Source organism: Myxine glutinosa, chromosome 5 (genome assembly GCF_964187855.1).
Source record: "Myxine glutinosa chromosome 5, kmMyxGlut1.1, whole genome shotgun sequence".
Taxonomy (NCBI): domain Eukaryota; kingdom Metazoa; phylum Chordata; class Myxini; order Myxiniformes; family Myxinidae; genus Myxine; species Myxine glutinosa.
Genome location: NC_136265.1, coordinates 33560354 through 33582677, shown reverse-complemented (window position 1 = coordinate 33582677; position 22324 = coordinate 33560354). Strand labels below are relative to the sequence as shown.

Below are 22324 nucleotides of genomic sequence, written 5' to 3'. Positions count from 1 at the left end.
TGGAATGATTCATTTGATCACGTGGTGCTGCTCTAATGATCACACGGTGCTGAGACTCCATCTCAGAGAAGACGTGCACTTCGGTTTTCCATCATTTCATGAATAATTATCTCGTCAATATAGTGGGGGGGCCAATGTTTTCCCGTTGAATTCAAATGTTAATTTGTGGACACTGGTTGGGTTGTCTTTAGGGATGATAGAAGTTGTAGAAAAAATATGTCTCCATTTTTTTCAAGTTCTTTATAGCGGCCATTTTGGATTATCAAAATGGCGTTTGTTGAAAACCGAAATTGTCATTATCTTGGCTTCTAAATGACCTAGAGTGTTAATTTTGGTGTCCAAATGTACATATTTGCGGATACTTAATCCAATAAACACACATTTATACACCTACATATGATCAAAAGGGTTCTTATGGCAGCCATCTTGGATTTTCACGCACTTATGCCAACACATATATATATTTTTTTCCATCATTTTCACTTCTAAATCACATAAAGGCTGGACTTTAGTGTTCAAATGTACACTTATAATGTCTTTGTGCAATATTTTTAGTTGGCAGTGTTCATTGTTACATTGAAGGATCTCCATCCTCCTCATCATCAGTGTTATCGATTCCCATGGGGCGCTCCTGACCCGTGTTACCACACACCTCTTCATCTGCCCCACACATACACATCTCAGAACAGTTGAGATGCTGAGACCTGCATGAGCAGTGAGACATGCATTGGGTCTTCTTGCAGTTACATTTGATTAGATGTGTGATGGCAGCTGGGGCTGGAGGGTCCTTGGTTGTGATGGGCACCAGCTGATCTCCTTCTGCTCTCCATCCATGTTCTGTTGGTTGTGGAAGCTGGGGGTCCGGTACATCAGCCTGATGCCACACCATGGCCTGGAAATGTGCACGAGCAATGGCTTCATGTAAAGCTCCCCGTGTTGGTGGCAGCTTCTGTGCCTCTAGCTGTTTCTTGGTAAACAGTCTCCACCTCAGCTTGCCCACATCCACAACTGTAGTACGAGGCTCATACAGCTGGCATACAAATGCCTCAATGTCACTTTCTGTGTCAGCTCTCAGCTCCTCAGAGGCCCCAAGGTCATGAAACGCAGATACCACCTCAACAGAGCACCTATTGAGGGCTTGCCAACATGTGAGCTTTCCCTTGCCGGCAAACCGACCAGTCTGGTCTGCTCCCGTGAATGCATGGAATCCTGGTAGGGCTGCAGCCTTCCTGACACCAAGTTCATGTACTATTGGTTCCAGTGAGATTTGCCTCTTCTTGTTCCCCACACCCGTGATGAAGTATGTGTCTTTGCATAGTTCATGGTACCGGTGGAGTGCTAGGATGAATACATCAGTATCAGGTGACTGAATGTACAGCTGTGTTGCACCTCTTCGGACGGCATCTAGACTGTGAAGAAAGATCCTCGTATCAGCCTCCTCCTGGGAGCTACGGAGATGCTGTACATCCATGCAGTTGGAGAAGACATCCTGCCTTGAAGTGACGATGAAGACCTTGGTAGTCCCCTCAAAGTGACACAGAGCTTTCTTTGCCAGATAGACAGTTAGCTCATCTTTGGTGTTGGTGTGCGACAGGAACTGTTTTGCTGTCAGTTTCCCAATCGGGGTGCTGTCTTGAACGTGGTAAGCAGTGGGCGGCTTGCCACCTTGGCGCCTCTCCCGTGTGGCCTCTTTCAGTGAATTTGGCAGATCATATCGGTCAAACACGAGGTGGACTTCATCATACCCGTTGGTCTTGCAGTCCAGTGTTGCATTGAAATGGCCAGCCCACTGGGCACATGTTTTGACCCATTGTGGCTTACCCATTGCTTGCACTAATGCCATGCCGTCTATGACAGTCACCTTCTTGGGAGGGGGTGGAGTATGTTCAGGATTGTCGTCGTCTGGCTGCTGATCAGTGCCAGTTGACTTCTTGGGTAGATCTTCTAGGATGCCCATGAGCTTGCTTTTGTCTGTGCATGGTAGTAGTGTCCCAGCCATTGCAAAGAGGGTTCGTGGAAGCGCGGTGAATTCATATTGACCTATGGCATCCTTCAAGTTGATCTCTGGTCGTGAGCGGGCCACGATCAGCATGCGCGCAAACAGTGACCTGTCATCTTTCAGCTCTACAACCTTGTCTGCCAGTTTGTGCTTCACAGCTTTCCTGGCACTCTTCCACATCTTCAGTTTGACCTTTCCCATTCTGGCCCAAAGGTTGATTTCATTTGTGTTGATGCGCTCTGCAACAAACGTGTTATACGCTTTCTGACCAATCTCATCTTGGTTGCAGACATCCTTCTGTACTTCAGCTGGCATCACCACCTTGGTGATGATAGTCGTCAGGTCTTCACCCTCATGCGTCATGGGATTCATGGACTCTCTGATCACATTCTTCAGTCGACGAATGCTGCCTTCCTGCCGAGCCCAGACTGTGGTTGATAGGTCGTGGTGCTCCTTGCGTGTAGCTGATTGTGAGCCAGCCATCTGACGGGCTTCTTCAGCAAGCCTACTCAGCTCTGGTGCTGTCAGAAAGAACCTTTCGCGGGCACTGGCATTCTGGGTAATGCCCACAATACCCCCTGTCACCTTCATGATCCTGTTGATGTGCTCCAGTGCATGGTCCACACCTACAGCACAGAAGGGGATTTCATTCTTATGGACACTGAAGTTCCCATCCATGAACTCTTGGTAGATCCCTGGATCTGTCATCTTCAGGGCCTTCATCTCTGCAAGGTACCGGGGAGTCAGCCTGGCATATTTCTGTTTGTCATGTGCAAAGAAGTATATGCACATCTCATCCAGTGAAGACAGGTGAAGCTCAAATTGTCCATCACGGGTGGCACGGATGAATGTGTATATCAGCATTATCATCCGCATGTAGCGTCGCACAAACTTGAACAGTGGACTCTTGGCTTCTTTCCTCTCATCAAACTTTGCCATGGCCTCCAGGACTTCGTTTGACTCGAGGACAGCTAGCATGTTGTTCTGCGCGCTTGTCATCTCCTCTCGGTTGTGTAGATGACAGCTCTGGGCAACCTGTTGTGCTGACTGGGTACATGGGCCCCTCAGATGGGGATGCTCTTGGAAGAATTCGTCCACATAGAGGTCGAAGAGGGCTTGGACAGTGGTGATGTGGGCCTCCAAAGCCCTCTTCATGTGCTTGGCTTCCAGTATTTGTCTGGTCGTTGTTGGGCCATAGATATCAGCCTCAGACCAAGCCTCGTCAAGACCACTGTCCTCTATGGCATTCCCAGCAGCCCTCAGTGCAGCCATCACAGTGTGCATCTCCCCTAGTCGCAGTACCCACTTGCCTTTGCAGTCATCTCTGGTCATCTCCAGCTGTTTGGCTCGCTCATACAGGGCCATGTCTAAGGTGATCACTGTCTTCCTATCGGGACCCATGACCATGCAGTTGATTTGCTGTGTCTGTTTCAAGACTGTTATCAGTGTTTGCCATTCATGGGCTGGTGCTGCTACCAATGGCAGGGCGTTGACCTCTGTCAGAGGCTTCGAAGAGGAGAGCAGTGAGTTGTAGGCTGTCCAAGTTGGGATATCGTGATGCTTGATCCTACTGCCAGGTGGTTGTTTTGGATCGTGGACGAGTGACCCAACAGGGTCAGCATGCTGGGGTTCTGCAGCTTGCAGCTGGTCATCTGGTGGGATGATGTCGTCTTGTACGTCCTCAGCTTCAGCTGTTCGCATGATTGTGCGTGAAAGTAGCCACACTGTGTCCGTCGCAGAGTACGGCTTGGTGACATCTGGGTTTGACCGTGTCTTGAAGCTATACGTGGTACCTGTGGCAGATTGTTTGTTTGGTGCTTGGCAAGGAACAAAGTCTGGAGCAGTCAGAACCTTGAGTGAGCGGTGTCTGGCCTTTCGGTCATGTAGTGTCAGTGTTCTATGTTCATCTGTTTGAAGTCGGCATCACCATATCGTGCCCTCTCCTGGATGAACTGGAGAAACTTTGCATATGAGCCCAGTGCTGGCTCAGTCACTAGTGCACCTTGGGGATCCTGGCACTGAATGCAAAGTGTGAAATCAGTTTCTTTCTTGGTTTTCTTGCTTTTTGGCTCCATCATAGCTCAGGGTCACGAATCTGGAACATACAAATAACAAATAACAATTAAGATAGATGTGCATTAAGTTAGATTTTGGACACTGGTTCGGCTGTGCCATAAAAACCTATTTTTATCCCTTGTAGGTTATTAAAGAAGGTTTCATTCAATTCTCTATCCCCAAAAATGTACAACTGGACACCAGAATCGAAACTCTGGGTCATTTAGAAGCCAAGATAATGGAATTTTACGTTTTCGACATCCGCCATTTTGAAAATCCAAAATGGCCGCCATAAAGAACTTGAAACAATTGGAGACATATTTTTTCTAGAACTTATATCATCCCTAAAGACAGCCCAACCAGTGTCCAAAAATTAACAAGCAATTTCACCGGGCATTTCAATCTGCTACATTGGCCCCCCCACTAATAGCTGAATGTTGTGAAGAGCAAACAACTGTTTAGGGAAACGCAATAAATGGGTTAATATGTGAAGAAAATTTTTCTTCAGCAAACATTAAAATTGGCCTCGTATTATTTTGCTGTAAGTTAGTTGGTAGATGATCGAATAGCTGACGGGAGTGTTCTGTGATTACGAGTTGTGAGGTTGCGGGTATGAAAAGCACTGAAATGTGATCTGTAGGTGTCGTGACAAATAGTAATTTAAACTTGGATACCGATTTTTATGAAGTTTGATTCACCACTCAATAATATATGGCCGGGCCACCAAAAATGCTGGTGGGCCGTTAAAAAAAAGAAAAAAAAGTGTGACCCCTGTCGTGTAATATTGTTGAAACATTCTCCATGTCTAGGCGCTCCGATGTAGAAAGTTTTTGTCAATCGCTCAAACGGTTGCAGATAAAACAAATTTAAAAGTAAGGGCCGAAGGGGAAAAAAAATGGTGAGGGTCTCAGCCGACGTTCCACAACATTGTGAAGGGTGGTTGTGGTCACCTCTTACTAGTTTATGAAGCCACCTCGCTCTTGGCCACAAGTGACTGTGAAATTACGTCACAGGCATTACAGCCAATCATAGCATCTAATGACACGTGCTGGTGCCAAAATGAGGTGGAAAAACTTTTAACCAAAAGGTTTATTCAACAAAACAAGTTCCAGCCATGCATTTTGAATAATCTTAAACTGTATCGATTAAACGACTGGCGAATTATTAAATAAACTATCTCTCGCTCTCTCTCTCATATCGGATTTTGTATTAGTAACCCAATCCACTGGGATGCCCCATCTCACAGATGAGCAGGTGTAGAATGTCGTTCTGGTTCTTGTCCAGCAGTGGCCTGAAAAACCGAGAGTTTAGAGAGTTTAACCTTCAATCAAAACCATGACGATCAAAATGGTTTCAGGTTCGTGTATAAAATCACGCTGTACTGTTGTTATTAATCACAAACATGGACTGATACATGGCACGCACGCAACAAGTCAGCACGATCATCATTATCATAATGAAACGTGCTCCATACAGAGCGTCGGTGATGCTGAATCAGTTTCTATGGCTAGAATTACAATTGTGGACGGGTCACCGCTCTGACACAGGACGATAGGCCTGTAATTTGTTTGGTGTGCCGGCGATAGCTTCACCTACTCTTCGTGAAGGACACCGTGTGATCTTTAACATACTCAAACTAACACCGACAGACGGGACACCCAGTTTAACGTCCATCCGAGGGACGGCACACGCATTGACTGCCTGTGAAACACCGGGACGACAGTTTATGGTTGGGTCGGGATTCAAACCCAGGCTAAACACCTGAGAGGTGAGTCTGTGTACCTCTCCGACTCCGGTGTATTTTACGAAGAGTCAGTGAGTCGTCGCCGGCACACCAAAGAAATTACAAATTTCTGTTCCAGCTCACAAGCGGAAGGTAATGGTAAACCATCCAGTGTAATTTCCTCATGGTTCAGTACAAATTGATAGATCTTTGTAAAATGACAATGCTGAGCGGAATTTCGACCTCTCGGATTTATTCCTCCATTGCCGCCGACCCACAGGAGGAATTGGGTGCATTGGGGAAGTCCCCTCCAGTGGACATTGTTGGTTAATATGAAATAAACTTTTATGGAAAACCACGTGCTGGTGTCGGCGTTACCATGTTCATGACGTCACTCATACAGGCAACAGCCATATATGATGTCGATGTTATTGGACGTGATTCCCAATCAGCTGGAAGCAGAATATGTTACATACATTATTGTGACCGCAATTAAATCACTCATGTAGGCAACGTTCATGATGTAATGGGGAATCTCCACCAAGTTGTGCTGCAAATCTGTCAAAATTGGGGAAATTTGAATATTGATTTGTCAAAAAAAAATTGATTTTGCTTTGCGGATCCTCAAGAGACTTGTACCAATCGGCTTCCATTTTGATTGTGGTACGAAATGGAGAAAACTTTACAAAACATTAACAGTAACATCTCTTTGGCTACTTGGGAGACTTGAAAGTATCTCGTATGTTTGGAATTCATTCCTGTGTTTTTCAGAGTTAACGGATTAGGAGACATTACGAGGACGAGTGAGAAACCAGAACTATGCTTTTTAAATCCCTTGAAATTGAGGCAGGACAGCGTAGGCCGCATCTTACCATAGCTCCTTCTGTAGTACACGCAGCGCTTCCGCATCCTTTTCTTGGCAAGCCATCTATGCACACGCACACCACGTTGCAGGTTACGCCCTCCGGGCATTAAGCTGGCCGTCTTGTGTGCTAGCATGCACTTGTGGACAGAAATGATTCCGTCGAACCTTTCAAACAAGTCACCGACTGTGAGTGTTACCATGTGAGCCAAATTTAAATTCCTTTTCACCTGGGGATACAAAATTAAACCGCTGAATAACCACATATACATCACCGAAAGACAAACAAGAGGAGGAAAAAAGAAAAAAAGAACGAGTGGTTAAAAATCCGACCAGGTGTCCCCGAGATAGATCATCACGACATCTCTTTTGTTTGCTCCGGCACGCCGGTAATGATGCAACAAGCAGGCCGGATTTGGCCTCGAATGCCGGTCCAATAGTCTTCCCCAAAATTAATGGCAAAGTACTGTTCAGGTTGTATCATACCATGCCCTTCAAGACCCGGCGAGGTCATGTCCAATTATATTACATTTTAAATACTCGATGTTCCCTATGTCTCATGAGCCAGGTGCTTTTTCACCCGATTATACCTCGGAACCGGATATTATTTCTAGCAGAAAGTAACAAGACCTACGGACCACTCTGAATACATCCAAGCAATTCCAACAGGCCTAAATATCGTTTAACCAAGCATTAAAAATTTGCATCCATCACATTTGGCTGAAAGGATGACCTAGAGGTACGCACGCACCTTGGCCTCTGAATTGTCTAGCCTGGAATTGAATGTCGGCCTAGCTTTAAACTACTATCCTGGTGTTTCGCACTGTGTCAGGGTGACAAACCCATCCAGGATTGTAGCTCCAGCCAAGAAACCTCATTGGCAGAACCGTCGCTCTGCAAAGAGCGTGGTACATAAATGAATGAATCCATCCTATTCGGTATTCACCATAGCCGAAGAACTTCATTAACGACGGAATATGGCAATGTTAGTGTTGAGAATGCGAAGTTCGTCCATTGCATTCACTAGCAAATTGCCCGTGGCCGCAAGCGGTTCCAAACAGGGTGGAGATAGAGGAGGCAAGAATGCAAATGCCATCTTCCTGTCATCAAGCTGGCAAGCTAGGAGCAACAATTCATTTATTGCCACATCTATTGCTCAGGACAGCCAGGAAGCACTATCTCTCCACTTTCAAACCTGTCTCCCTCCTCCAAATCCTGGTGGCGTCTGGTTAAATCTGTTTCTGATGTTTGGTCCCCCTCCATCCCCTCCGTCACCTCAAACGGCTACATAGCTGACCGCACGTGACAAATCCGAATGCCTCAACTCTGTGTTTGCCTCTAAATCCTGTGTCCCAAACCCATCTCTCTCTGTACCCACCGTACCCAGTCGTACCCAGCTGCTCCTGGACTGTGTCCTTCTCTCCTGACAAAGTGGAGAAGTTTCTGTCAAACCTCGACTCTGCTTCTGCAACTAGACCAGACAGCATCAGCCCATGGGTCGTAAAATCCTGCTCTGCTGCTATTTCACTCCCTCTCTCTGTTCTCTTCACCCTCTCTTTTGCTCAAGGTCATCTGACATCAGCTTGGAAATCAGCCAACATCACCGCTTTACACAAAAAGATGCAAAAACAGATCCTTGCAACTACAGACCAATCAGCCTGCTCCCAATAATCAGCAAGGTCATCAATCATCGCTTCGGATATCAAATCATTCCTCTTCTCCAATGGCTTGATTTCTGATCATCAATTTGGATTTAGACAAGGTCACTCTACTCTGGACATGCTGCTTCTGCCATCTCAACAATGGATGGAGGTCTCAATGCCGAACAGGAAATCAGAGCGGTCTCCCTTGACATATCAAGTGCCTTCGATACAGTCTGGCACCTCGCCCTGCTCACCAAACTCTCCTCATATGGTATCCATGGAAACCTCCACGTATGGCTTGCAGACCTCCTCTCTGGTCGTAGTCAACGTGTGGCCCTGAATGGAATTCTCTCTTCTCCCCTTCCTGTTCAGGCTGGAGTTCCTCAAGGCAGTGTTCAGGGCCCTGTGCTTTTTCTGGTCTTCATTAATGATCTTTCCGACTCTGGAAAATCCTCTCTATCTCTTTGCTGATGACTCCACTCTCTGCCATTCCATATACCAACCCTCAGATCAGCAGGCAGCAGCCTCTTCACTCTCTGCAAACCTGGACAATATCACAAACTGGTCAAACAAGTGCAACATGTCTTTCAATCCTGACAAATCTCACACTCTCATGATGTCTCTCCGAAAAGACCGTCCGGACAACCCTCACATCTACTTCCTGAACAATCCTATTGAAGAATTTCTGTCACTCAAGCTTTTGGGTCTCGCTATCTGCCATGATCTTTCCTGGGAAAACCACATTTCCAAGCTGGCCTCCAAAGCCAGCCGCCGACTGGGCATCCTCCGTCGTGCGACGTCCTTTCTGGGCACTTCTGAGCTCCTCACCACATACAATGCTTTCATCCACAGCTCAATGGAATATTGCTCTCCCCTCTGGGCTGGTGCTTTTGCCTCACACCTAGCTCGGCTTCACGCGGTTGAAACCAAAGCTTTCAGAATCATTGGAATCTCCCACGATGAAGCTGATTCTGAGGGCCTTTCTCTCTCACCGCAGGCAGCTAGGTGGTCTTTCTGTCTTCAACCGACTCCTCTCCGGCGTTGCTCCCCCTGTTCTGTCTGTGCTCTGTCCCCCAAATATTCCTGCAGTATGCACAATATCTGACATTAACCCTCTTCTGGTGAAACTGCCAAAATGAAGACTCTCTGCTCACCTTCACTCCTTCATTCCTCTTTTCTCCCGCCTCTGGAACAAACTCCCACACTCTCTTCAATCCCACTCCTCCCTCCAGGTCTTTAAAACAGCTGTTCACCACCATCTCTTATCTTCCGCCATCCAAAACCTTGATCTTTTCTACCCATGTTAAAACATGCCAAATCCGCCTCTTTAAATCCCCAACTTCTTTCCTGAAATTCCTATAAGTGTTAATTTGTTTTCCACCGTGTACCCCTCCCTCCTCCCCCAGCCCTCCCCATTCCACAGATCTACCGACGTCCCTGTTCTCTTCTGTTGTTGCGCTTGTGTACTTCCCTCTCTCCCCCTCTTGCCTCCCGCTCCCTTTATTGTATGTTTTATGTGTCTGTGCATGTTTTCACGTTCAATGTGTTAGCTCTAACACGAGCCTCGATTCTGTATATTTAAAAAAAATTTTTTTTTAATCTGATGCAATGTAAATGTTTGGACATACGGAGAATGGCGGAGACATGCTCCATTTGAAACGTTTGGACATACTTTTCAGCTTTTGGATGCCAATGGTCAATAATAAAAATTGTAATAACGTCAAAGCCAGTGACCAATAGCAAATTAATAGTAGGATTATATAACAGCAAAGCAACAGGGTTTTTACCTCCACCACCTAAGGTGGGCGGAGATTATGTTTTCACCCCTGTATGTTTGTCTGTCTCTGAACAGGATATCTCAAGCAGTTGTGGACCAATTTCGACGAAACGTGGTGGACAGGTTGGGTGTGTGACCCAACTGTTGGCTGGCGGAGATTCAATCCCAGGCTAGATAGCTCATAAGCAAGCGTGTGCGGACATCTAGGCCATCCTGCCACCTCTGCTGCTTCAGTATCTAAATAGAAAAAAATGCAACTGCTGCATGTTGTCCCAATAAGGTGTTTTGTCATAACAGGCCATTTTACTCACCACCACAGACTGCAGAAGGATGAACAGTTCCTCAGGCAGGCACTGCGCTGTGGAAAACACGTGAATACGCCGCGTTATTACATCACTTGTGTTTCGACCCATTAAAATCAGCACCTCAAAGAGAATGTGTTCAGCACAAACGTCCATTTTAAATGATCACCTCCGCCACCTGAGGTGGACGGAAGTTATGTTTTCACCCATGTCTGTTTGTCTGTGAGCAGGATATCTCAAGGAGTTGTGGATGGCTTTGGATGAAACGTGGTGGACAGGTTGGGTGTGTGACGAGGACTAAATTATTCCATTTTGGTGAAGATCTGGAACTGGATATGAGAATTTATTTTTTATAATTTTTCTAAAGTGATTCGTCACCATTGAGAGATTAGGCCAAAAATAATATATTATGGGATATTTCAAAAAGTTATGGACGGTTTATGACAAAACTTTGTGTATGAGTTAGGGAGCTGATGAGAACAAGTTAAAGATTTTGGTTAAGGTCCACATCCAGATCCGGCCTATCAGTGGGATACAAAACATAAACCGTTCAACGTCTATGAATTGCTTTCAGTCAGCCGTTGCTTCTTCGCGTGCACAGCACCTATAACTGCCATTTTGAACTTCTCAACTGTCCTCCAGTGGATTATAGCAAAACTTACACAGCCTGGTGTTGGCTTAGCGGTTAGGGTGCTGGCTTGGGATCCTAGGATCCTGGGTTCGAATCCCGATCGATCGCTGAATTAACGCCAGGGGGGTTGACTCACTGACTCAGCCTGTCGGAGGTCGGAAAATTGAGTACCAGCATGCTGGGATGAATGATCAGTGATCACGGTGTGTACCCCGGTTTAGAATAGGTACACCGTATCCCTGCGCATCGTAAGAGGCGACCAAGGGTTGGCGTCAGGAAGGGCATCCGCCCATAAAAACATTGCCTCAAACAGGGAACCATGATTGTCATGGGGCCCGCAAGGCTAACCCCCGCCCTGGTGGGGAAAATGGCCTTAAAACGATCATTCATTCATATTCATATTACACAGCACCGGCAGGAAAAATATTAAAATTGCAACAAGTTTTTTTTTTTTTAAATCTTTCTTCTACCGACTTGCTGTAGATAATTTCCAAGAAGGAAAACGTACTCCACTGCATATGCTACTAACTCCAACTGAACAGAAGTAACAGCAACCAGGGGAAGTAGGTGAAGACTAAAGGGGAGGGCTTGAGCGATATGTAGACGTAGACTAAATGGGGCAGCCGCCAATCCCCCCCCCCCCCTCACCCCCTACCATTTCCTTGGGAAAGCTATAATAAGCAGCAAGCAATGGTTTCTATGTATCTTTCTGAGTATATCTAATTGCCGTGTATATGAGGAGGGACTAATGAGTCCGTCCGTGGGAAGTTGAAAAGTTGGCGTCTATGCCAGGATATGGATACTCTGCCTATCATTACCTCCGCCACCAAAGGTGGATGGAGGTTATGTTTTCACCCCTGTCTGTCTCTGTTTGTTTGTGAACAAGATATCTCAAAAGGTTGTGGACGGATTTGGACGAAACTTGGTGGACAGTTTGTGTGTGTGACAAGGAAGAATCGATTCCATGTTGGTGAAGATCCAGATCTGGATCTGGCTGGTAGAATTTTTTAAGTTATTCTTCACCATTGGGAGATGGAGCCAAAAACGATACAAAGCAGGATATCTCAAAAAGTTGTGGACGGATGATTTTGATTAAATGTGATTTTCTGGTCTACTCTGGGATACAAAACGTAAACTGTTCACCTGGCGGAGGTATGCTCTCTACTGAGTGCCATTCTAGTTTGCACTGTTATGAACGTGTGATTGAATAATGAAAAGAATCAAAGTTCCTTTCACACACGTTTTCGATTATTTTAAATCTTAATACTCTTTATTTGGGTCTTAAACAGCAGGAAGATATGAAAACGAAACTTTAAAACAACTGGAAGAATATTATCCGCTTATGCAGTTGCAATTTAAGAGTTTCTACTCACAGCGAGCGTGACCCGGGCTGTCGAGCGCGCTCCACGCGTAATTTTCCAGTGTTCGGGCATGTTCTGGAGCCAGGTGTTGAGGAGGAGGCTGGAGAAGTGAACCCAACAACCCAATCATCTCAAAAGCTAAGCACGTCCAGATAATTATATTCCAGCCCTGGTTTACTGTCTTCACGTGCTGGGGTACACAAATTAGATCAGGTGTTCAAGTGTCAAATGGAATAACTCGTGAATGCTTACCTGTACCAACATTAACAACAGCACTCGGGAAATTTCGTTGCTTGCGATGATGTCCTGAAAAGCACCTGCGTGAGGAGAAAAATGACGTTGCATTGGCTAAACTCATCGAATGATCAATACAGCCAAGTCAAGACACAAGTTCTCAGTAGTTAGTCAAAGTTTCTGTTTTTTAAGATTATTATTCTTTGATCCAATATGGCTGCGAGACCACGTGACCAATTACATCATGCGTTAACTTTCACTAATTTAATAATTGCGTAGATCACACTCAATAAATTTAAAACTTATTGGACTAAGCGTTGTACTTGTCGAATTATGACGTCATAATTAAGGCACCAATGACATAATTAACACTTATTCCCCATGTGGAGTTCTTTACAATGAGCCATGTTTAATTTTTTTCCATGGAGCAGTTTTGGTGATATGGAGGTGCAACGTTTTTCCAAGATGGCGCCTGCACCACATGACCTATTACATCATAATTAGAATTTAAAAATGATACAGGAGGAGGCGCGCTCCTCTGGTGAAAATGTTGTGTCCATCGGACTAAAAGTTGCAGAGAAAAATCTAAATTTCATACTGATTGGATCAAGCGCTGTACTTGTAGAATTATGACGTCATAATGAAGGCACAGATGACATCATCATTGACATATATTATTCCCCATGGGGGTATTTCACAATGAACAATATTTCAATTTTTTTCATCGAGCGGTTTCAGAGATAAAGGTTCAAGGTTTTTTCCAAGATGGCGTCCATTTAACATGACCTATGACATAATTATAACTAAAAATACAGGAGGAGGTGCTCCTATGGTGCAAAGTTTTGTGTCAATCGGACCAACGCTTGCTGAGAAAATGAATTTTTTTAATGCAGCCACACGCACACATGCAACCGATCGCTGCACCCCGTTTTCGCTTCACGAGCGTACGGGGTATTGCGAACGAGTGGGCAGTTTATTTCTGACTTATAAACAGGGGATGGAGGGCAGAAATCATTTGGTCTCTCAGCATCATCAGGACACTCGACTGCCACTCCAAAGTTCAAATACAGCTGAAGGCAGCGGCACTAAGAATTTGGATTGTAAGCTTCGGGAAAACGAGCCAGACTCAGGTTACAATTGTCATGAAAAGATTGTTGGCAATAAAAACCCAGCTGGCTCACAAATGGCTTCCAGGGGAGGGTTTAATGTGCCTGCTACACTTTATCTGGCCTATAGGTGTAAATGATCAGTTCACACTTCCTGGATGATTCTTGATGCCCTCAAGGCAACATGAGATGAGCCAAAAAATAATAATAAGAGCGAGAATTGCTTTGCAATACATGTCCCCTACCGGTGCCAATGGATGTTGTTTTAAATTTTAACCCAAGTTTTAAAAAAAATGATAAAACTCCCTGAAAGTTGAACTTGTTCTGTAAATTATCATGATAAGGCCATGTACCAAGTTTCAGTTGAATATGTTAAAGGGTATGGGAAAAAGTCTGGAAACCACAGGTGGGACGGACAGAGAGACAGAGGGAGAGCAAACCTATCGTCCCCTCTGGGTAGGGGATTAATAAAATGACTGCCGCAAGTTGCCTGCGACGCCTCGGATTAAAACGACTGATCGAAACGTCAGGCATGAGCATTGCTAAGGAGATTGCTAAAGTTAGTGGTGCGTTCACTCTCCAATAAAAACTTCACTCTGTGCATTGGAAAGAAGAGGCCACCAACCGGTACAAAATAGTTTGATTGCAAATCGATTAGACAAAGGATGTTACAATTTTGTCATTAGTAAGAAATTATTTATTTATCTTTAAAAAAAAAAACCGGGGGACAAACCCAAAAAAGGCATCACATATTTCACGCGTCCCACAATGTTGATTGCACACACAAAGTTTAATTTAAAAATGTTTTAAAATGTGTCCGTAATTGCATTTTTGGTGTTTGACCTTTTGCCACCGCCCCAGAGGGCGGGGCCAAAAACGACCTTTTTGCAACTTCTCTCTTTTTTTTTTCTTCTTTTTTTTTGTATACAAGATCGAGGCTCGTGTAAGAGCTAACATCATTCACAAAAAAAAAAAACGACACACAAAACATGCAATAAAGGGAGCGGGAGACAAGATGGGGAGAGAGAGGGAAGCACACAAGTACAACAGCAGAGAACAGGGACAACGGAAGATCTGTGGGAGGGAGAGGGCTTGGGGGGGGGGGGGGGGGGGAGGAGTTCCAGGAAAGTTCCAGGAAAGAAAGAAGTCGGTATTTGGAAGAAAATAAAAGTGGATTTGGGATGAATTAACGGCGGTAGAAGAGATCAAGGTTTTGGATGGGGGAAGATGAGAGATGGTGGTGAACAGCTGTTTTAAAGACCTGAAGGGAGGAGTGGGATTGAAGAGAGTGAGGGAGTTTGTTCCAGAGGTGGGAGTAAAGAGGAATGAAGGAGTGAAGGTGAGCAAAGAGTCTTGATTTTGGCAAATTCACCAGAAGATGGTTACTGGCAGATCTTGTACGACCTATAGGAATATTTGCGGGAGAGAGCAGAGATAGAGCTGGGGGAGCTAGGCCGGATAGGAGTCGGTAGAAGACAGAAAGACCACCAACCTGCGGTGAGTGGGTGAAAGGCCCTCGGAGTTAGCTTTATGGTGGGAGATTCCAATGATTCTGAAAGCTTTGGTTTCAACAGCGTGAAGACGAGCTAGGTGTGAGGCAGGAGCACCAGCCCAGAAGGGAGAGCAGTACTCCATTGAGCTGTGGATGAAAGCCTTGTATGTGGTGTGGAGCTTAGGTGATGCCAAGGAAGGACTTCGCACGATGGAGGATGCCCAGTCGGCAACTGGCTTTGGAGGCCAGCTTGGAAATGTGGTTTTCCCAGGAAAGATCATGGCAGATAAAAAAAACCACCTTTAGAGGCCATTTTTCCCCGCAAGCGGGGGTTGGCCTTTTTCGGGAACTGTGGTTGTTGTTGTTTTTCGGTCCCCTTTTTGAAGCAATGTTTTACGGCCGGATGCCCTTCCTGACGCCAACCCTTTTTGCCGCAGAGCACAGATAGTGAGATAGTGAGATAGTGAGATGAGTGAGATGAGATGATAGTGAGATAGTGAGATGGCAGATAGTGAGACCCAAAAGCTTGAGTGACAGAACTTCTTGGAGAGGATTGTTCAGAAAGTAGATGGGAGGGTTGTCCAGTCAGTCTTTTCGGAGAGACATACTAAGAATGTGAGATTTGTCAGGATTGAAAGGCATGTTCCACTTGTTTGACCAGTCTGTGATTTTGTCCAGGTCTGCAAAGAGTGATGAGGCTGCAGACTGCCGATCTGAGATATGAGGAATGGAGCGGCAGAGTGTGGAGTCATCAGCAAAGAGATAGAGAGGATTTTCAAGAGTCAGAGAGATCATTGATAAAGACCAGAAAAAGCACAGGGCCCAGAACACTGCCTTGAGGAACTCCAGCCTGAACGGGAGGGGGAGATGAGAGAAACCCATTCAGGGCCACACGTTGACTATGACCAGAGAGAAAGTCCGCAAGCCATGCGTGGAGATTTCCATGGATACCAGAGGAGGAGAGTTTGGTGAGCAGAGCGTGGTGCCAGACCGTATCGAAGGCACATGATATGTCAAGGGAGACAGCTCTAATTTCCTGTTTGGCATTGAGGACCTCTATCCATTGTTGAGACAGCAGAAGCAGCATGTCCAGAGTAGAGTGACCTGGTCTGAAACCAAATTGATGATCAGAGATCAAGCCATTGGAGAAGAGGAAAGATTTGATATCCAAAGCAATGATGGATTCCATGACTTTGCTGATAATTGGGAGAAGGCTGATTGGTCTGTTGTTGCAAGGATCTGTTTTTGCACCTTTTTGTGTAAAGCGGTAATGTTGGCTAATTTTCAAGCTCATGGCAGATGACCTTGAGCAAAAGAGAGGGTGAAGAGAACAGAGAGAGGGGGAGATAGAGCGGCAGAGCAGGATTTTAGGACCCCTTTTTCGTCTTATTATCTTATTTCTTCGTCTTATTTCGTCTTTCGTCTTATATTTCGTCTTATTTCGTCTTATTATCATTCGTCTTATTATCATTCTTATTTCGTCTATCTTATATCTTATCTTATCTTATCTTATATCGTATATCTTATTTCGTCTTATTATCATTAAACAGCTGATACCGTCTGGTCCAGTTGCAGAATCATCGTCGAGGATTGACAGAAACTTATCCACCTTGTCAGAAGAGAAGGACACAGAGTCCAGGAGCAGCTGGATACGACTGGGTATGGTGGGTACAGAGAGGGACGGGTTTGGGACACAATATTTTGAGGCAAACACAGAGTTGTGGCATTCAGCTTTTTCACGTGCGGAGTCAGCTGTGTAGCCGTTTGAGGTAAGGGAGGGAAGGGGAACAAACACCAGAAACAGATTTGACCAGACACCAGACGATTTGACCAGACGACTCTTGCACCTTTTCTTGCACCTTCGTGCAATGTGATGCTCATAACTACCAAGTTTGTGATTTTCCAATTAACTGTTCAGGAGGAGATGGCGGGATGGACAGACAGATGGAGCCGATTATAAAAAACCCATTTTTTTTCTAATTGGGAATAATTAGTGATCACGGGGCTGACAGGAGAGGTAGCACACCTGTCTCTGAGCTTTCTCGTCTAGGTTCAATTCCCAACCCAAGTTTGTATAAAGTGTCATCTTGGCAGGGTGGTACATCATTGAGTACGCATACTTCAGACTGGATGTTAAGTCAGCTGTCCTGTCTGGTAACATATGCCTGTGGATGCTAAACATCCCAAAGTACCTTTCAAAATGAGTGGGCCATCATGTGTTGATGGTAGCTAAATACCAAATTTCTGCCCTGGTTGAGGGCAACTTCAGCACCACTCCACATGGGAGAAGTGACCTGTCCTGGGTGAATTCTCCACTAAGGAAATGCTCACAACCGAAGGTCATGGACACTCACACTCCCAAAGGGTGTGTCGAGCAACAAGGGCAACTTGGTGGTGGCGGCATCCAGCTCACAGTGCAACCTCTACAAACGCCATGACGAGTATGAAGCAATTCGTACCAACAGGGGCGTTGTTGCCAGGGAGCCGTGGAGCCTTCTCCTCAGCCACCTGCTGCATGGTCGTGTACAGGGTCAAAGCACCTTCGTAATCATCTGCACAGCATTTGTCGGATAAATGTACATGACTCTCAACATGATGACAGGAAATTGATGAATGAAAATGGAAAGGGGGCAGTCGTCGTACGTGTGAGCAGACAGCATGATGCCGCCTGTCCCAGTGAGTGCAGGCTGGCAAAGGGCGTCTCGTATTGCAGTTCGGCAGCACGGCGGAAGAACACGCAAGCCTCCCCGTCCTTACCCATCAACTGGAAACAGCAAAAAAATGATTCAGCACATTCAATGTCTACTCCACACCCTTAATTTTCTCATCAGGCAAAATTATGCAGATATCAGGCAATTCAGGGCAAGTTGGTTTGACTGTTTTGCATTGAACTTAGCTTATGGAAGGCCTAAGGGTCATAACTCTTACCTTCAAGGATTGCGCAAGATCGAGACAGAGGCTCGCGGCCATGGTAGTCTGTCTTAGTTCCGTGTAAACCTGCACAAGTTACACAGAATGGAAAGTTTCATTTGGCCCTTCAACGTTTTAAATCTTGAATATCTCACAACCACTGCGGACAAGACAAAGAGGCATCCAACTTGTTCATCAGCAGCTTTGCGCACTTCCTAACACTCCACAAGCAACGTGGATTTTAGAGATTCAATTCAGGGCCGAGCTCTTCCAGATCATCGGCACTGCCAAAGCAGTCTCTCTGCCGAGAATACACTGGATGCTTTGCCATTATTCTACCAAGTGGTAATCAGGGTAGGAAGTTGGTAAGGATATGACGCACAATGGGCCATGGCCTACTCTTAAGAAGTTAGTGGGATCTTTAAAATTTGCAGGCGAATGCTGGCAGACAGGGCACCCAGCTTAGCATCCTTCCAAATGCTTATTACCCTGCACTCGTGAAGCAAAAAGCAGGGTTAGGCATTTGGTTACGTACATGTCTGCATTTTAAAAATTCATTTTCTCGCAACTGTTGGACCGATTGACACAAACTTTTACCATAGGAGCGCCTCCGCCTGCAGAATTTTTTATCCATTACGGACGCCATCTTGGAAAAGCGTTACACATCTATATCTCCGAAACTGCTCAATGGAAAACATTGAAACAAGGCTCATTGTCAAGTACTCCCCATGGGGAATAAGATATGTTAATGATGATGTCATCGGTGCCTTCATTATGACATCATATTTCGACAAGTACAATGCTTGATCTGATCAGTCTGAAAAAAAAATTCTCTGCAACTGTTAGTCCGATGGGCACGAAATTTTGACCATAGGAGAGCCTTTTCCTGTAGAATATTTTAATGACTAGTGAGGTACCTGTGCTACACACGGGTGGGAGACCAGAATCAAACAAACAATGCAGAAACGGCGAATGCTAAGGCATGAAACCAATAAATTCCACATTACTGTAGCACCTTCAGTCACACATCAGACATGGACAGCAAGTTCGTGAAGGACTTCCATGAAAAACGTACCCGTTCGCAAACAAACGGGTACGTTTGTTTCATACCCAGTCAATGGCGAATATGCGCCATTGCGAATTTCACGTTTAGAAAGTAGAAACCGTCACGGCATTTCGTCATTCACTTGAACTCGATATCTCTTTTTTCATTCCAAACAGCATAACTCCAATCACAAATTAAATAGCATTAATATAAAAAATAAACTTTTAACAACATTCGTGACATAAACAAATATTTAAATCCTGATGTGAAGTTCCGTACGGTTGGGTGAATACAATTACGAATTCAAAATCGTAATTCTATTCACTCAATTCCAATCATCAATTGATACTTTAACAAAATACTGCTTTAAATGACGGTTGTATTGGGATATTATCAAACCAGCTCAATGCCATAATCTGTCCACTTCCGCATTCGCAGCAGGTTCGTAATTCATCAGGATTTTCCTCAATTCCGCAATGAAATGTTCATGAAATACTGTTCAGCCGTTTTTTATTTTCATGTCATGTTATTTTGGTGAATTATCGTAGGATTTTACTGCAAAGGTTCCAGGAAATCGTTGCGATCGGTGCAGCCGTTTTTGCGGTACCCGGGACAATAACGTTATGCGGAAGTTCAAACCTGAAAATGCTGGAGACCAAAGCTGAAATTGGAAAAACAATAAAGCCTATTTTACTCCAGGGGGTCCGAGGATTACCCACCCAAAATATCATTGCGATCGGTTCAGCCGTTTTTGCGGTACCTGGGAACGGACGGACAGACGGACAGACAGACATTTGGTGAATTCTAGTACGATAATTATGACGTCACGTGGTACAGGCGACGTCTTGGAAAAAAATCGAAAAACATTGCACCTTTATATCTCCGAAACCACTCAATGGAAAAAATTGAAACATGGCTCATTGTAAAGAACTCCGAATGGGGAATAAGTGTTGTTAACGATGACGTCATTGTTGCCTTAATTATGATGACATAATTCGACAGGGACAATGCTTAGTCTGATCAGTTTGAAATTTATTGAGTGTGATATGCACAACAATTATATCAGACAATGTAAATTAATGATGTCATCGCTCACCTGGCCTGGCAGCCATATTGGATCATAGAAAAAAACCCTTCAACAACAGAAGAGTTGACTCGCACCACGTTGACAGCGCAGGTTAAGTATTTTATGAATACCATCTAGTTGAAAGTATGCCTGATTATAGAGGTAGAAATGAAGCGAGTTGAATGCACACTGTGCAACCATGTGACTTTTACCTTGATGGCACAGTTGAATGCATTGCAGGAAGACTGCAGGGCTTCCTGTAGACTAGGCAGGTGCAATGTCCAATTGTCCACCTCAGCACGCAGAAGTAGACGAGCTGCTTCCGTTAATGTCTCTGCTTCCCCAAGACCATTCATCACCGCCTGTTCACACCTGCCGCAGTCCAGAGTTTTTCTCAAATAATTGCAACGATACTCACAATTATATTTCTCTCAAATCATATTATCCAAGATAAAAATGGCCAATTGCAAAGAGTTATTATAGTCAATAATATCATCTAAGATCAAGCAGTTTTTTGAAACCCTTGGAATTCAATGCAACTGCACCCAACTCTGAGATGCACCCATTCATTCAACGATTCATTCTCCCAATTGAACTCCACATGAGTTTATAATGGGGCTTCATTCACAAAATACAACGCTTGATCTGCTTCGAATGATGAATTTCACCAAACTGCTCTCCTCAACCTAGCATGGGTTAAGGACTTCCCTTGCGACGTCTGCCTGAAGGCTGTGACAGTATAAGTCAAGTGGCTCGTCTATCACCACACATACACTGCCACACGTATTTAGCTCATTGGAGTTGAGCCTGGATACCAAGAGCCGAGACTGCAAGAAATCTACAAAGGATCAATGATATCTGCCATCTGCCATGATATCTGACAATGATCTACAAAGGATCACTATCTGCCATGATCTTTCTTGGGAAAACCACATTTCCAAGCTGGCCTCCAAAGCCAGTCGCCGACTGGGCATCCTCCGTCGTGCGAAGTCCTTCCTTGGCACACCTGAGCTCCTCACCACATACAAGGCTTTCATCCGCAGCTCAATGGAATACTGTTCCCCCCTCTGGGCTGGTGCTCCTGCCTCACACCTTGCTCGGCTTCACGCTGTTGAGGCCAAAGCTTTCAGAATCATTGGAATCTCCTGCGATGTAGTCAACGCCGAGGGCCTTTCACTCACTCACCGCAGGCAGGTTGGTGGTCTTTCTGTCTTCTACCGACTCCTCTCCGGCCTTGCTCCCCCAGCTCTCTCTGTGCTCTGTCCCCCCAATATTCCTTCAGGTCGCACAAGATCTGCCTGCAACCCTCTTATGGTTAAACTGCCAAAGTCTAGGCTCTCTGCTCACCTTCACTCTTTCATTCCCCTTTTCTCCCGCCTCTGGAACAAACTCCCCCACTCCCTTCAATCCCACTCCTCCCTCCAGGTCTTTAAAACAGCTGTTCACCACCATCTCTTATCTTCCCCCATCGAAAACCTTGATCTTTTCTACCCCCGGTAATTCACCCCAGAGTCCTTGCAGTGTTCATATGTTTTAATCCTCTCCCACCTCCCCCCCAAGTCCTCCCGATGTCCCTGCTCTCAAATGTTGTGTTTGTGTCCTTCCCCCTCTTCCCCCTCTCTTTTGTGTCCTTCCCCCTCTCTCCCCATCTTGTCTGCCGCTCCCCTTGTTTTTTGTGTTTTGTGTGTCGGTTTGTCTTTTTGTGTGATTAATGTTAGCTCTTTCACGAGCCTCGATCTTGTATACAAAAAATAAAAAAAATAAAAAAATGATATGAACTGGGTGAAAAGTCAAATACAGTCGGACCCCGACACTCACGGTGGACACGTTCCTGGAAAATGCCACGAATGTCGGAAACCGCAAATGTGGGGGCATTGTTTCAATGGGAAAATAGGGAATAGGTTCCTGGCAGTTCCTGATTCATGGAAAATCCCACTATCGAGGAAAATCCCTCGAATGTCAAGGAAAATCGTGCTAATGTCGAGGAAAATCCTGCAAATTTCGAGGAAAATCCCACAAATGTCGGAAAATCCCACGAATGTCGAAGAAAATCACTCAAATGTCAAGAAAAATCATGCTAGTGTCGAGGAAAATCACACGAATGTTGAGGAAAATCAT

General features: G+C 45.1%; 2 protein-coding genes across 2 annotated transcripts in view; both read right to left on the bottom strand.

Moving 5' to 3' along the window:
* The window catches only part of LOC137427735 (zinc finger BED domain-containing protein 5-like), a 196192-nt gene that overhangs the window by 18825 nt on the left and 155043 nt on the right, over positions 1-22324 (bottom strand). The gene's annotated exons all lie outside the window — the stretch shown is intronic.
* LOC137427730 (40-kDa huntingtin-associated protein) overlaps positions 5126-22324 on the bottom strand; it is a 30832-nt gene continuing 13633 nt past the window's right edge. Inside the window, exons 4-12 of the mRNA XM_068117422.2 lie at positions 20419-20578; positions 18114-18182; positions 17829-17949; positions 17645-17737; positions 12606-12670; positions 12366-12453; positions 10371-10417; positions 6650-6705; positions 5126-5345 (exon numbers count right to left, since the gene is read on the bottom strand). Coding sequence (XP_067973523.2) covers positions 5264-5345; positions 6650-6705; positions 10371-10417; positions 12366-12453; positions 12606-12670; positions 17645-17737; positions 17829-17949; positions 18114-18182; positions 20419-20578 — 781 coding nt within the window. The 3' untranslated portion in view covers positions 5126-5263. The remainder of the gene's footprint in view (positions 5346-6649; positions 6706-10370; positions 10418-12365; positions 12454-12605; positions 12671-17644; positions 17738-17828; positions 17950-18113; positions 18183-20418; positions 20579-22324) is intronic.